Source organism: Lepidochelys kempii, chromosome 11 (genome assembly GCF_965140265.1).
Source record: "Lepidochelys kempii isolate rLepKem1 chromosome 11, rLepKem1.hap2, whole genome shotgun sequence".
Lineage (NCBI taxonomy): Eukaryota > Metazoa > Chordata > Testudines > Cheloniidae > Lepidochelys > Lepidochelys kempii.
Window position 1 is genome coordinate 23,701,053 of NC_133266.1, and position 17,560 is coordinate 23,718,612.

The window sequence follows — 17,560 nt, forward strand, 5'->3', positions numbered from 1 at the left end:
ATGATGCCATAGGACAAAATTCAGAAAAGCATGATGAAATAGGAAGACATACAGACACAACATATGGTGCATACACTGGGTAAAGACCTACCACCAAACAACTTAGATTTCAGAATACTGAAATAAAATCAAACAGTATATTCAGCCTGGTTTTCATTTTCTAAATGTCAAATTATAAGCTTAGTGTTGTTCAACTGTGCGACTGTAAAAATATACAAAACATCAATTAGTAATTACTAAATATATTTAATATTGTTATTCAGTGCCTAAAGGCCATGCTAATGTGCATATACATGTAGATAACTAGAAGCTGTCTTACTAGTTGAATATACCTGTTCTTCAGTATCATTTGTAAAACTGAGGTGATGTAGTATGTGACCAGAGCATGAATAAACTACACAGTTGGAGCCTGAGCAGCCTGTCAGTTGTGCCCATGAGCTAACTTAAAGTGGGGCAACTGTTACCTCTTAGAAGAGCATGTGTTGTGTGGAAGGGTGAGAGAAAGAGACAGAGTGATGCAGTACAAAAACTATAAAGACCTAATAGTCTGAGCATAAAAATATATTTAAACCACAGATGAGATGTGGTGATGTATGATGTGTACGGGATGGCAGGCAAGAAAATTGTTGTGAGCTAAGGCTCTGGGTAGATGGGATACTCTCATTGACAGACCATTGCAGTGGAAAGGAAATCTAGTCGGAAGCAGAAAAATGTTTGAGGAGGATTGAAGGATCTTAACTTCCAGGAAAACTGAAGCTGTGCTTTTATGAATTTAATCTGTTCTCTTTTATTTTGTAGTCAATGACATAATGCAAGAAGAGAAAAGGTCAGACATAAAAACTACTTGAACAAGAGTCTTAGAATGAATGACCAGAGCTTGTGCTAATGTTGTATCGCCTAGTTGCAGCTGCCCTTCAGTTCTACTGTGGAAGTTTAAGTTTAATAAGGTGTGGCTGTAATGAATGCTTTAGGAATCCTAAAATCCTATGTTATGAAATGAAAGGTCCCTATCTGGAGAGATCTGGCAGAAAGGAGGATACAGGAGAAACCACAAAAAGGAACAGAATAGTGACAAGGAAATTGGGGGATGAGTTATGGATGGAGTTCAGGCTGAAGTCTAAATATCTTTTCTTCTGGGTTTTAAACAGTTCATGCACATATTTTGAGGGTTTAATGATATTTCTTTTATTCCTTTACAGCTGAATTTAAAATTCAACCCAAATATGAATGAAATATTTGAGTATTTGGCCGTTATGGTTTATTCTGCAAGTAGGTATTTCAACAATATTTTACTTGTTATTTATGACTAAACAAAGATCAAAACCAAAATCTCAGAAACTGAATGCCTTTATGTTTCACTGGAGTTTTGGATTTGAAACTCCAGCTCCGAATATGCCCCACTGACTTTGGCTTTGGACTGAATCCAAAACCAGAAGAAGGCTATTCTCTGATTCTGGTTTGGTTGTGAACAAAATCTTATTCAAGATGGTGGAAATCTTATAATATCGGTTTCAGCACTATCAAATCTGTATGCAAACTATGATTTGGCATGAAATCCCAACCTAATCCACATCTATACACCACCTCCTCAGCGCAACTCTAGTTTTGATGTGTCTTTTTAGCCGAGTGCTGATCTCACTTTCTGATCAACATGTTGCAGCCCTTCCGGCAACCCAAATCTTATCACAGGCTGTTTTACCTCTCCATAAGTGTTCCTGCTCCTTCTTTATTTTGAAATCCCTAATCTACCTGAGCCACTCAATATGGTCCTTCCTTTTCCAATCCTTCCTCGATCTCCCAACTGTGCCCAACCTGCCTGGCCTGAACTGTGGTGATCTTAGCTGCCATCAAACACAAGTCAATTCTCCCTCCAAGCCACTTCTCTAGCCATTCCCACTTCCTCTCCAATCAGTCCACCTTTCCCTGCTGTCTGGTGCTATTCTAGGTCCTGTAAGTTTATTACAACTGCCACTCACACGAACAGTCTTCTTGACTGTTGTAGCTCATAACACACTGTACCTCCTGTTTCATTCTACCCCCTCCCTTTAACAAATACTCCACTAAGTTCAGCCAGCACAAAACTAGAATTCCTGGAAGAATCCATATTTATTTTAAAAATTAATTTAGAAATTAAAAGGTAAAATGTCTTATTTTGTACATTAATTTATTGCCAGAAAGACTATGCAGAACTCTTCTGTCTACCATTTACATCCATATTAAAGTCCTTCCAAACACATGAAATTTGGATCCAGTAGAAGATGACAGGTGGTACAAAGTTCTTTGATGACGTACCGCACAACATATCTTAGCAGTGCATAGAATGCAGCTGTTACAACGTTAATACAAATATTTTAAAATATATCAGATTACTGTACATTTGCATCAGGTTTTTTTCAAACCTCAACATTTCAGCCATTTGAAAAAAGTAAGTATCATTTGGGCATAGTCCCTCTTATGACTAAATAGGCCATATAATAAGATTGAAGGGTTTTTTTGTTACACACGTGGAGGGGTGGGGGGTGGTGGGGGGAAGGCTGCAAGTACAGTCTCTCTCTCTTATCTAGATAATATACTATACCTGACAGTGTTGTAGTATAATGTCATGACTTCGATGGGAGTACAGTTAGGCCCAACGCTAAGCACTTTTACTGGGACTTATTTGAGATGATCTGTATTATTCATGGCTGATGAAGCTACTTGTGAGTTATGCAAATCAACGTAAATGGATGCCAATAAAACATTTATACCACTGTGCACCAATATGCTACATATTTTACAGTCATACGAGTTCATAAATGTTTTAGAGAGATTTAAAACAAATATTTGGACTTTTTTTTTTTTGTATCCTGCCATCTGCAAAAACTGGCCCCCTTAGGAACTTGTGTTCAGTTTACAGACAGATACAATTACAACTAATCTGTTTGAAAAGCTTCTAAAAATGGCCTAAAATTGCATTTCTATACACAAAAATCTCTAAAATTCCAGTATCTCTGGACTTTTTTGGTCTAAAAATGAGTGCTGTGTAGCCTTGAATTTGCCATAGTCATTGGTAGAGAGCTCCTATTTCTAGCTCTGCAAAGTTATGAGACTTCAGATCTTAAATCTGTAACTGGTCTTGGACTAAATATCACCATTTTTTTTGACTCAGGCAAATGTAATTTTTTTTCAAGGGGATGGGGGAAGAATAGAAATTTCTCAGTTAAGACGAAAGAAGGAAACATTTTTGTGGCATTTTTGTTTTCTTTTTTAAAGGCAGCTTCTTGGGCGTGGGGCGTGGCGTGGGGGGTGGTGGATTTTAGAGTTAGTCCTGGCAGAGATGGATTAAAGGCCAGAGTACAGTGAGCGGGTCAAAGGTGCAAGATAAATGCAATCTATATATAATTGCCCAGGCCATACTTGTTCTGTTTTTAATAGAAGACACCTATCTCCAGAAAAAAATTCACAAGCACACAATTTACCTATTTTTTACATTATTTGAGTATAAAATGGGGAATACTAAATGTGTATTTGAGTGAAGTGAAAGAATCTTTCAATGGCATGTTAATTTGTATGAATCAAGTTCTAAATAAGGAAAACTCCTGACCTGGGAATTCAGAATACTATCCAGAGAGAGCTAATTTTCTACTAAGCTCCAGGACAACATTTAGTTTACAGAATCAATCTGGAAATAAAACATCAGCATGAAAGCTTAAAAAAAAAAAAAAAAAAAAAAAAAGAGGCCTTAATAAAATATACAGTGGAAAAGAAAAGGATGAAAGTAAAAGTCCAGCCATAAGGCCCTCATCAGCCCATATAAGCAATAAAATAGAATATGATGTAATACAAAGCAGCAATTGTAGGCTTCGGGATTCCTAGGTAGGATTAAAAAAAAAATGTTTCCAGCTTTTGTTGTGTTGCAGGCACACTGCAGGTTTCCTTGTGCAGCTCTGCCAAAGAATTCATATTGGTGGTGAAATGATTGTGATGAAGCCAGAACAAACCCTAACCTTCCCCCTAAACTTGAATCAAACCAAACTGGTATTCAGAACAAGGCATGTGCTAGGTTCCCAGCTACCCAAGGACCTTTATTTTTTGGAAGCCCCATTCTGTTAGCACTCCTTCTATCATACCCTCTATAATCTTCCCTACCTGCTGATCTGCCATGATGACACTGCCTCTTTCACCCTTAATGATGAATTCTGGGATGCAAACTCTGATCCCTCTCCCTGAAGACAAATGTTTACTCTCTGTGCCAATTGGTTTGTGCAAATCTGCCTGGGATTCCCATCTTTGACACCAGGCCACTCAAAACAAAGAGCATGCACATTTTTTCAGGCCCACTTTTTTTTTTTTAAAGAAAGCATAATTCCATCCAGCATTTCTGACCTGATTGATACCTGGAAGTACTGGAAGTTGATTTCCAGATAAAAGATTCATAGACTCCAAGGCCGAAAAGTATGACCTCCTATATAACACAGGCCATAGAATTTCCAAAAATAAAGCATCTCTTTTAGAAAATCACCCAATATTGATTTTAAAATTGCCAGTGATGGAGAATCCACCAGAACCCTTGGTAAGTTGTTCCAATGTTTAGTTAGCCTCACAGTTAAAAATGTAAGCTTTATTTCCAGTCTGAATTTATTTAGCTTCAACTTCCAGCCATTAGATCATGTTTTGTCTTCTAGATTGAAGAGCCCATTATCAAATATTTGTTCCTCATGTAGGACTTATGTACTGTAATCAAGTCACACTTAACCCTCTCTCTGTTAAATTAAATAGATTGAGCTCCTTGAGTCTATCACTAAAAGGCAGGTTTTCTAACTCTTTATTCAGTCTTGTGGCTCTTCATATGCACATTCACCCTCATAATAGCTATCTTATAATGCAAGATTGCTACTATTTCTGTTCTGGGCCTCTCCACAGCAGAAAATGACAATTGTACTGAATTTTGTTATGGTTAAATATTATAAACAAAAGAGAATGAGAATGAAACTACCTGACTAATTTTAACTTGTGACCAGAGTCAGGGTCTGTTTCCATGTCTCCAGAGGAGAAAAACTGAAGCACTAACTCACGGTGCTACCTAGCATTTGCTATAATAATTTTCTATTTATAACCTAAATACAAAGCAGTGTCAGGTGATTTTAAGTAACTATGATCTTATAAAGGCTCTCATTCTAACATGAACACATGGCTCCACTTGAAGTCAAACAACCTTTTGAAGTCAAGAATCTGGCCCCAGGACAGGCACTCTGATACACTGGTCCCAAAATGTGTACCATATTATAAACCTGGGAGAACCAATGCAATTCATTCAGCAATAACACGAGTCCTCTTTGTGCAAGTTAAGTTACAGGTGGCAGCATTTTACAGAGCTCAGATCCTATCCAAAATTGTTTTTCAGAAAGGCAATGACATATCTCAGAAGTTACAAAATTATGGATTGTAGTCTCTCTGGCCTCAGTTCTTCACTACATTCGAGCTGCACTTGGACATAATGGACAGTGGTAGCCACAGGGAGCTGATTCTAGCTGTCTGATCCTCAGCCCTGACAAAAGCTGGAGCACAGGGGGCTTACTCTAACCTATGCTGCTTCTGCTGCTTCCATAAAAGTGGAGGATCAGGCATTATGAAGCTCAGCTCCATCACATACCCCTTCCACTCCGACATCCAAGAGCTACCTAGGCCTCCCCAAAAACACTTTCTCTTTCTCCTCCAGCCAAATGTGGGGTGAGGTAATTGGCAACAGACAGTGTGGTTATGCTACCTTCCCTAACTTTACTCCTACAGAATTTTCCCCTGGCCTGGGTAATTCTCCAGAGTCAGCCTGGACAGTAAATTTTTCAGATCAGAGTATCCAGCCCACTGTATCTGACTGTTCTAGCACTGGCTAACCTCTGGTTATACCATATAGATCTGAAAGGTATTAATAATGAAAGATTTCATTGATTGATCAAACAATAAAGCAGAGACCTGACAACCTGCAGATTTTTAGTATAGGTTCAGACAAACACAACAGCATCAATAGATAATATATGTGATTAATGTGTCAGCAGGTAAAATGAGCCCATCAGTTATGATTAAGGTTTAGCCCTGTTACGTTTTATAAAAATGTCCTGCCATCTCATGGCTATAACTGCTGTAATAAGAGAGCACCAAGACCATTCTAAAGAGACTATCTGGGAAAGTGAAATAAAATAGGAATCCAATAGCAAACTTCAGAAGGGATCAAATATTCACAAACTGGGTTCTCTATTTGTGTTACTCTAGGAAGGTCAGGAAGCATTCTGACTGCCCCAAAAGACATTTTTTAAATGAAGTAAAAGGGATAAAGATTAGAGATGGGCAAAAAAGAGGAACATTTTGTGAAAAATTTTCATTACATTTTTGAAATTGAAAACTTTTGGCCGACTGTTATAATGATCCAGAATCCAGAAGTAGAAGTTAAGTGCAGTACAAAGTGTCTTGCCTTAAACACAGATTGAAATTTCTCATATATCTTAAAAGATGCAATTGTAGCTTCATAACTATAGCTTTTTCCAAAAGTATCAAAACAATTTGAAACTCACTTAGATTAACAAAATGGGCAAATGAAGAAAAACTTTGCAATTTTGGATTTCTTTTGAATCACAGTGGTTGTAAACGTCATCTTTATCGTAAAATTCAATTACTGCACGCCTCCAAAGGTAGTGAATGAGCTATTAAGGCCAGGCTAAATCAAGGTCTGCAAAGCTTCCACACACCCTGTACAATATGATGTTTGGAAGTTCCATAAAATAAAATACATTCATAATAATACTTTGCACTTGATATAGCAACTTCCATCAGAGGATTTCAGTGTGCTTGAATTAAGATTCACAACACCCCTGAGAGGCAGGCTGGTGTAATTTCTCCCTGTTTTACAGATAGGAGAAGATGAGAGAGAAATTAAGTAATTTGCTCAAATTCACAGAGGAAGTCTGAGGCAAAGCAGGAGAGAACACAGATCTCATAGCATCAGCATCTACGCTTTTGCCACAAGACCCCCCCTTCCTCTCTGTAAATGCCACTAGAGCTTTGATATACTGTAGTTCTGCCGTGTTCCATATGATACCATATATATGTTCTAGATCATAAGGCTCAATCCCATAAAATTGATAGACATATAGTTGAAAAGCCAAGAGAAGCAGAGCAGCAAAGGAGAAGGTGTAGGGATAGATCAGTGGTTTGAGCATTGGCCTGCTAAACCCAGGGTTATGAGTTCAATCCTTGAGGGGGCCATTTAGGGATCTAGGGCAAAAATTGGGGCTTGGTCCCACTTTGAGCAGGGGGTTGGACTAAATGAGGTCCTTTCCAACCCTGATATTCTATTATTCTACTCTATGAGAGGAAAGTTACTACCCTATAATTGGACACTGTTTCTTAAGGCAGTAGGTAGTCCTTTTCATATACCAGAACATATTTTTGATTTTGCAAACAGTTAATTTTGAAAATCAGTGTGACTGCTTGCATTTCAATGTGTCAAATTTTCAGCCTTTCCACTGTACGTCTGTCTACCTTATGGACTACCAACTTTATGGGACTGGACCATATGTCCAGATCCCGATATATGTGAAGGCCAGTTCTAACATAAGAGCTTTACGGTAGTCATGTAGTAAACCATAATGTTTGCAGATGGCTGTAATAAAATAATTCAGGAAAGGAGAGGTGCAGGGACGTAAAGTGTTCAACACTTCTTATATGGAATAAACAATTTGATCTGAATAACGCAATGTGAAACTCATTTTCAGCAATGAACCAACCAGTTGGGTCCAGAATGTTGCTTTTAATTTTCTTCCTAATCCCATGTGCATTTTAACTTCCCTCCTATTTTTCTGTATGGGATTTAGCTAAAAAATTAGAACTAAAGTGTAAGAAGGACTGATCACAAGGGGCTGAAATTTATCTAAGGCACCATCAGTTCCTCAGACGCTAAATTTCCATGACAAACGTTAATAGTTTTTTTAAAACATAATTTTTTTATAACTCAGTTTTAACAATACCACTAGCATTTTCTAAAATGTCTCTTCAAATTCCTTTTTATTTTTACCTGCAGCTTTAAGAAGATTACCACGGGCATCTCTGTAGGCTCAGAACCATGATTGTAGGGTGGAGGGTAATGTTACCCCACTGTTTGCTGTCTTTATTATGAGTCCTCCTGATTTAGGACAATAGGAACTGGCATGCAGGATCAGACTAATGATACTCCAGTATTCAGTTTCTGACAGTGATAAGCACCAGATGCTCAAGCACCAGATGCTTCAGAGGAAGATGCTAGAAACCCCATAATGAACAATTGTAAAAATACTTGCCTATAAGGCAATGTTTCTCAAAGTGTGGGATGTACCACCCCAAGAAAATGCAAAGGATATGGGGCAGAGGGCTGACAGACTATTAAATTGTAATCCAGAGGCTTAGGTTTCATTTTAAAGAAAACTCCTTCTCCAGCTGTTACGGCTGTGAAACAAACCTTCAAAATGTGAAGTGAGTGTAATCAGTTCAGAAAGGTCTGCCTGAGTTTGCAGAGAGCTTGATACACTAGCTCTGAGGTGAAATTTATTTCAATGGGTGGAACCTCAGATGCCAGTGATGATACTTTAAATCTTGATACTTGTTAACTGTTTTACAGCTCCTCAAGGCAGGTAAGAAAGGAGAGGAGGTATCACATTATAAAGATCTACAGATGGGTTTCCCGAAATATGTGTGTGTGAGGGGAGGGGGCATGAAGTACTAGCCAAGGGTGTGGGGACATGGAAGATGTTTTAATTGAGGTGTGTAGATTTTTAACCACACATAGTGTGGTTGAAGGAGAATGGGAAGGTGCGACTCATTTCATTTTCCTAAAGCAGGAAACCTCATGTTTTGGAAGCACTGTGCCAAGGTAAAAGTTTCCTAACCCTAAGCAGTTAGAGGTTGGCATCTTTCCTGAAACATGGTAACTGATATCACATTTTTATGTTGTCTGATGTAACTAGCTGTTTGTATTGTTTTTTGGAGCCCAATTCCTGTTTTTCTTCTTTCCAAAATATTTTGAATTAAAGTGTGTTCCTCTGTGAGCTTTTCATTTCCTAATCCAGTTCTGCCCTGGGCTCAAGTCAAGGGAATGATCATCTTCAAGGAGATATAGTCTATCATGGCCAATGTAAGTGGGGACTGAAGGGCTTTTACATACTTCTTTATTTAGGGTCCCATTTTACATTAACCTCCACCCGTTCTTCACTGTAGTCAATACCAACTGCACTTGGAAATAGTTAACAATTGCTATAAAATGAGGCAGTAAAAAGTGAAAAAGTAAGATGCAACCTCTCTTCCCTTTAGGCATCCCAGGCCAATGAGAGGGATTTACTCTCTTTAAATAGCTCATTGAGGGACAGGTTTTACACGTTACATTAAGGCAAAGGGAGTTTTTCTATTGATTTAAATGGTACGGGATAAGATCCTGAGTAAGATACAACAATATCATTCCTCATTCCAGACCTTGTAATATATCAAATTTCATTCTCTAACTATGCAACTGGGCCAGCCTTACTTGAAATTTGTTAATACAGGGATTTATCCTGTGAGCTACTGAGTGCCCTCAATTCCCATTGCTTTCAGTGGGACAAGATCTGTCAGGATTGGGCTCATAGTCTCTACATTGTATTTTGGGGTGAGCAAAAAAGATATTAAGATGCAACAAAACAAAAACAAAAAAGCACAAACAACAAATAAACAAGTAAAGAAAAAAAGTCAGTCTGAGCTAAGCAAAACACATTATTTCTTCCTTGTTGAAAGTCTCAGCATATGCTGCATCTTATGTCACAGAAGTGTACTCATTAAATATTATGAAATGTACAACATGCAATGAAAGTCTAACTACACATTTAAGGCATTCATACCTGTGTGCTCATATTTGTGTCGCAGAAGGGAACTGCTTTTCTGGAATGTTTTGTCACATAAGTCACATGCATACATGCCACTTTCTGTCTTCTTGATCTTCTTGCGGGACAGACAGGAGTCAGAGTCTGTCATGTCGTCTAGGCCTGACATGTAGTCTGGTGTTCCATCAAGCAATTCTCCCTGCGATGTAACCAAATTGTTTATGTAAAACACTGTGCTTCCTGTATTTTGTGGCTTACTGCTGCATCTTGTCTTCCTACAGTATATAGAATTAGGGAGCTATTCTATAAGACTTAAAATTATAACCAGCAGGGGCCTGATCCTGCTAAAACTTCCAAGCACAGTGCTCAATACCATGACTAGTCTCATTGACTCATGGACTACTCATGATAATAACTATGCCCAGTAGAAAATGTTTACAGGACTGGACCTTGCTACCAAGGAACATCTGCTTCGTTCACTGTCCCTCTTGGTCTTTAACTGCCTTAGAAAACTCTGTCTTCTTTTGAACACTGTGTAGTAAGAAGCTGTATGAATTATCTAAACAGAGAGTGTTTACGATACAGATGCTAAGTATTTCAGGGAGCAGGAAATGATAATGTAAAGAACTACATTCAAAGATCATAAAAGGTATTTTAATATCTTTTATGAAATAAATGTAAGGAACAACTAAAGATCTTTTCTGTCAAAACACTGAACCGTAGATATATTCTGTATCTGTAGAAAGATTTTAATTGAATTTTATATTTAGGTACAAAATGTTATTATTATGCAATCCATTTAAATGTATGTCTCCCAACTAAAGGCCTCAAGCTATATTTTTATATTTAATTTTGTAATTTGAAATAGGGAATATTAATAACACTTTTTATCAATGTTCTATCTATGTTAAAATAGCCTTCAGCATTAAGCAATAATGAATGTGGATCAGTAAATTATTAAATTTCTTTATATTTATTTTGTCTTGATCCAAAGAGAGTGCAAACTTGCATGATAACATACATTTCCATTTGCTATCACACAGTTCAGTTTTCTTAGACTAGGTTTGCACTAATTAATATTAGAGAAGATTAAATAGGCTTAAATACATTTAGAAAGAGGGCAGATGTACTGTAAATTGGAATAGTGGAACAGCTGTTATGGAGGTGCAGTGCTATTTATGCTCCTATTGTGCAAAGAGGGATTACAGGCTATAACGTTAAGCCATACCTGATTTTCACATTTGAAACTATAAGACATCGTTAGTAAAATTACAAATGGAGCATAATAGGTCATAGGGGAATGTCCACAAATGTAAAAACTTATTCATCTATAATCAGTTAAACTCATTTAACTAAACTGTGTACATTATATTTTAATACATACACACATGTATATTCTTACACACTATGAATATCTGAAGAGGACAGTGATTTCTCTAGTCTAGACCAACCCTTTGGCACCTAAGTACCTAAGTGACCAGATCATATACCCTTTACTCATTGACTTCTATGAGAGTTTACCTGAGAAAGGAATATAGGATCATACCCAAGAACTAACAAATGTAACCCAAATCATGCCCCTTAGATATAAACATGGAGGGGACTTTACATGGAAATGGGCAGGCTCAGGTGCCACTTCCACAGACCATTCCTTTCCATTTCTGGCCCTCCTGCAAACCTCTGTCTGGTAAGTCAATGTAGGGGTAAGTAATGGGAACTGGATGGGCTGAGGGGAGGTGTAGGTTGGCCTGAGGCAGGGCCAAGGTAGGGATACACATTGTCCCTTCTCTGGCTTCATAGAAACTAGTTAAGAAAATATGGAACCCTTCTTGTGGGTCTTGGAGGCTGCCATGAGCTGGGGGAACTTCCAGGCAGAGCAGTTCCAATGAAGTCATGGTGCTAGGGAGCCTATGGGACTTTTAGTGGTATAGAGCCATTATGGAGGTACAGCGCAGTGTTTTCTGTCAATGAGGATTCTCTGGGCCATTGTCAGGTATATAAAATTCTCATGGAAGACAAATATAACCTTAATGAAATTAAAAGCTAAACATTAAATGTGTTCATATTTCTTCTGTTTTGAATAAATGTTCCCACCATACTTTTCAATTTCAAGTTCAAGCTAAAATTCTGCTATGTCTGTTGGAAAGGTTTCATTTAACTTTGGGGACTATTCTTTTTATATAAAAGGACATGACAAGGGATACTGAAATATAGCCTTTCAAAACAAACCAATTATGACTATGTACCTGAAATCCTTGTTTCCGCTGGAACTTTCTCCTTTGCTGCATATCAGCAAAAGTAGCTGCTCCAGTTGGATAAGTATAGGCCATATGTGGTAGGAAGCTCATTTGATCTAGTCCTGGGTATGGTCGCAGCCCAGGAATACTGGTCTGGACTGGTGGCATAAAAGTGGCCGGAGGAAATGCGCTTTGTGGTGGGAGTGTTGTGTATAAAGGTTTGGCACTAAATGGGTTCATACCAAACACTGGGTTAGTGCTTTTATCCAGATTATTTGAATTAGAAAACTCCTTCTTGATAAAAGTCAAGTTCAGCGGCTCATCTGAATTTTCAGATGATGAAGAAACACTGTTGTGGTCTAAATTTATGCTACTAGATTTTGTTTTGTTCTTTGTGGCTATAACACTTTTGGGTTCCTTCATTTGTTTTGGTAAAGACAAGTCCAAAGGCTCAGCCTGAAGCTCCTCAGAGGAGAAACTGTTTGGAGTGTAAGAACTGCTATGGGAGTTTTTAGAAGATGTGGAAGAAAGATTTAAAGGAGAAGGAGTATTGCTCCTGGAGTGGTCCAATTTATCAACTGGTTTAATATTGGTAAAATGTGTAGGTTTTGTTAGCCTGAGAGGAGTATCACAATTAGTAACACTGTTGTGGAGTTCAGCTATAGATGGTGAAGTTATAGAGTCCACAGGCTTTACTGGAGATCTGGCTGACAAAGAGTCTTTAGTGGGAGTGTTAGTGGCAGCCAGCACCGCCTTGGCACTGGTCCTTTCCAGTGATGGTGACCTGGAACTTGAATACTGGTAGAATTTTCTTTGTTCAAACCATTCCTTCACAAATTCCTGAGGAAGGCCAACGGCAATGGAAATTTTCAGTAGTTCATCAGAGTTGGGTTCCATATTCATAGCATAATATGCTTTAAGTACAGACATGTGGTCCTTGTATGAATTGATGGTGCTAGTCATTCCTTTCTCAGAAAGTACTGATGACAACAGGAGGGCTTGCTTATCAACAAACACTCCAGGTTTGTTGGGAACCATGTTTTCATGAGGTTGAAGGACTGCCTTGATTTCTTCATTCATCTTACACAGGTAACGCTCATGCTGATGCAGGGGAATGGGACCAGGAAAGCTTTCTTTACAGAACTGGCATGAAAATGGAGTGGATATATTGTGGTTCTCTATCATCTTATCTTCAGTTACCAGATCTATTAAGGTTCGCAGCTTCTCTTTTTTAATATTACTGAGCTGCCTCCTTGAGTCTGTGGTCAAACTCTGGAGACAAGCTTTGGCTTCATTGACTTTTTCTAATGTATAGTCAATAATACTTTTAGTGGCACCATTATGACTCACTACTGGAAGACCCACTGGTGGAATATTAGGGGAAGTAACTCCTTGTTCCTCTGTTTGAGGGCATGGATCCTTCATGTGATAACCCTTCAGCTTTGAGATCTCTTCGGCCTTGCAGTCCATTTTCTGCCTGGAAACCGTGTTGTCCACAATCTGTAGGACCTTCTGCACCTCACTTAAATTACTGCCTATTGCAGGAAACCCAAGTAGTGGTGCTTCCATCCCTACACCTAAGTGCTGCATTGGACTTTGAGCAGAAGCATGAACTCCTAATGGACTGGTTGCTCCAAGTCCACCATTCATAAAGGGACTAGCTCCACTAAACCCATGTGTGGCCATAAGAACCTTGTATTCATTGAAATCTAGTGGTTCTGTTTTAATTTTCAGTAAGCCTGTTTGCTCAGACATACTAAGTGGTTTGCCGTTCTCCAGCTTGTTTCTCAGCTGTGTGATGGCTGAATTAGTAGGAGAGGAAGATACAGAATTAGGAGAAGAACCCGTCTTGATATTGTTTCTCATTCTGCCATTTACAGAGATTAAGCCAATACATTTCTTGCTGCTGATGTGCGAACTGTAGGAGCCAGAATGGGAGAAACGTTTCTTGCAGTTTGGACACTCATATGGTTTCTCACCTAAAACGATAATTAAAACCAAACATTAATATATTATTTATTATTATTATTATTATTATTGTTACTGTTATAACAATTGATCTTATACATTTACTTAAATAGATATTGATGTTGCCACTGGCTAATAGGAAGAGAGAGGTAACGATCCTACCCCACTGATTACTTATTCTGGGTGCCTAAGAATCCTATGAACATGGCTGAGCCCAGCACCTCTCCCTGTATCACCTCTGTGGAATCTTCTTGTTTCGAGGTGATCCTAGCTTTTGTGGGGACTTATGCAAAATGGGAGTGATCTCACCTGGCTGACTCCATGCCTGTGATAGCCAAGCAATTCTGTCGCGGTTCTGTTAGTGATGCAGTGCTATTAGTGGCATTACATGTGCTGCTAAAGGAATGTATACATGGGGACTCTGGTTATGTAGAGCCCTGTCACCTCCTAGATACAGTGGGCACAATTAAAACTCATTTGTCACTCCTTAGTGCCACATATTCTAAGAGTAGATGATACTGTTATTGCAGATAGCTTGGAAAGTGATAGGTGAGTTTTTAATGATGTGCACTGTAGTTTAGGTGTAAGGCCTTAATCTTAGCACTTCTGAGGCCAATTATAAATCATTGTTTCCCATTTGACAATACAATGCCTGAAAGTCACCAGATTGACTGAAAAATTGTATTATTTGGCACATGTAGATAAGTCTTCTGCTAAGTAGTGCAGTCAAATCCATAAAGCTTAAATTCAATTCAGCCTTCTCAAAAATGCATTCAGATACTACAAGGATGGGCACTGTATAAAAAATTGGGTCCTGATTCAGTAATCACATCCATACAGGTGGACCTTTGTGGCTGGGAAGAGCTCAACAGGTCTCTGTGTGGACAAAAGGGTCACCTTGTAAAGATTAGATTTATGGATCAGGCGCCAGCCTAGCTAAATAGGTAGATTGATAGCTAGATAGAAAAAAAATGCCTTAGCTTGCAATATAATATGAGTCATTCCTCAGATGTCCATTATCCCAACAAATGAGCCATATTTCATTTATTTCCACTTGGGCATTTTCATTTTTTTAAAAATTTGATCCCTCCAAGAGCCAACTAAACAAAAATTTCTGAATTCCTCTGAACTCAAGCAGCATAACAAAGGATCTATTATTTTTTGTAACAAGCGTTATTATATCAAAATCTTACAGCAAGACCATGCTATTAACAGCATGATAAATGAGAATGAGTCAGATATTTTTTATGAAATACCTTAGTATCTCTAAGAAGCTACGAACAGAACTGTGTAAATTTTAAGCAATCTTTAAAACTCAGCTAATTAAACAAAATGCAAATGAGAACAGCAGCACCTCCGCTACTCACCACTGTGAATTCGCAGGTGTTCCTTCAGATGGTGTTTATATTTGAAGGCCTTGCCACACTCAGTGCATTTGAACTTGCGATTGCCTGCTCCTTGGGTCAGCATTTGGTGCTTGGAGAGAAAAGATTCTGATATGAATTTTATGCAAGAGGAACCAAGAGTTTTCAAGTTAAAAAAAAAAACAAAATTAATTTAACTCTCTACTTATCAGGCAAACCAAAAGGTCTGCACGTACATTTATATGTCTCATCAGTGTTGCAATAAAAATCAAAATGTTGGCAGTAAACCGAAACAAATGCGAAAGTGCTTTCATATGAGCATTCAATATTTGCTTTAGAATTATTTCCTAAGTCTCTCATCAGAAATGTGTTGCTTTAAGGTATCTCAGGATGAGAGAAACTGATCTGTAAAAATATTTGTGGTTCTTATTATTCCTAGTGTCTTCTAAACATGTGGAATGCCTCTTGTTTAAAAATCCTGTTTACTGCACTAGTAGAAAATACAGTATTACATATCAGATTTCATTCATTATCAAATATAAGCAACAATATCTTCAGCATGAAGCTGTAGCTGCTGGAAAATTTTTATCACAAACCAGCAGGAAAGATTTCAGCTACCTTTCTTATGGTGGGTTCTCTTCCCCCCCAGTGCTGTGCTAAGGAGTAGGGGCAAAACAAGAGAGAACTTGGTTGAAAGGACAAGTTAAAAGCAGCATAAAGATATAATCAAACACAGCTGACCTTTTTGAACAAGTGAGAAAAGCACTGTGACTTTGAATTAAGAAAAAAAATACAGTCATCCACTCTGGATGCTCAAGGTAGGAGGTCAGCTTTTTTCAAGTAGCAATGACACAAAAGCCTATTGCAAAAAAGACAGCATAGAAACGGTATGACAACTGCTAGGGTGTGCTGAATCTTCCCACATTCCTAGTGAGACAGATGGTGTTACATGGGACACAGGGAGGTTTGTTCAAACAGCAGCAACCTTCAAAGATCAAGCAGAGCCCAGCCCGCCGAGCGCCATTGAGGGACCAGCGCTCATATGTTGCTGAGTTGCATAAACAAACAGCAACAGCTGTTTTGTCTCCCCCCATAGCCCTCAGAGGACTACTATAAACTTTAGTTGTGCCACTGTTAATATGATACAATCATTTTAATTTACTAATTGTAAATGCCATGAGCAAATGAGGGGACTTTTCAACACCAAAGCTACCATTCATAATGCGCCAACACAATCAGACTCTTGCATGTGAAATTTCAGACAGTTATGTTGGATAAATATCTAGGAATTTTAACCCAGTGTTTTTAATAATATAAAGCAAAAGGGGGGAAAATCCTCAGATTGTGTTAGATTAAAAAAATTGTATATGAGAATGTATTTGCCTACCAGAAAACCCTGAAAAGGAAGCGATCTGAGAAACTGCACCAGAATCATTTATATTGATTTAAGATCAAGGAAGAGATACTGTTCTCTTAAAAATGCTAATTGCAAAACTGCATGATTAGAAGATGTATGTTTGCCTAACTGAATTTACCTTACGCTGAGAAAAATCTATCAAAAGATATATAGCTGATTATGATTTTTAGTTGTTTCAGAAAAATTAATATGGTATAAGGCCTATATAATTTGACACATGCACACACTCATTTATTTAAGTTTAAGACACACCAGTTGAGTTTCTATTACAACACTCCATAACACCCGTTATCAGAGGTAATTCTCTATAACAGAAGAAATAGTTTTCGTATAGTTTGTAAAAAGCTTTGGAATACAGTCCTTTTGAGTAATCAGTTTGCTTCAGTCACCTGTTCAAGACACACAGCATTGGCTTAAATGTAATTGTGAAATGAACTAAATAATGCAAAGCAGTAATGTTGTAAGATTACTTTCATCATATCAAGGAAAAATCATTTTGATTTATAACAGATATACTGGTAGGATATATAAATTACAGTGATACTGCAATCCTAATGTGTGTATATGTTATTGGTATACTCAAAAAACATAATCTATACATTTTATGGAAAGATTTACTCTAAAAATGTGTAATTTTATTTTAAAAACTAGAATACAAAATATGCATAATTTTATGTGCTTGAAAAGGTTATTCAAAAATAATGAAAAAAAATATTA

The 17,560-nt window shown here is 37.8% G+C and overlaps 1 protein-coding gene across 6 annotated transcripts in view; it reads right to left on the reverse strand.

Moving 5' to 3' along the window:
• The window catches only part of ZEB2 (zinc finger E-box binding homeobox 2), a 131,631-nt gene that overhangs the window by 3,301 nt on the left and 110,770 nt on the right, over positions 1-17,560 (reverse strand). For all 6 annotated transcript variants that reach the window (XM_073305415.1, XM_073305411.1, XM_073305412.1 and 3 more), the window contains 3 exons: positions 15,430-15,538; positions 12,104-14,073; positions 9,876-10,056 (listed from right to left, as the gene is read on the reverse strand). In XM_073305415.1, the coding sequence (XP_073161516.1) occupies positions 9,876-10,056; positions 12,104-14,073; positions 15,430-15,538 (2,260 nt within the window). The remainder of the gene's footprint in view (positions 1-9,875; positions 10,057-12,103; positions 14,074-15,429; positions 15,539-17,560) is intronic.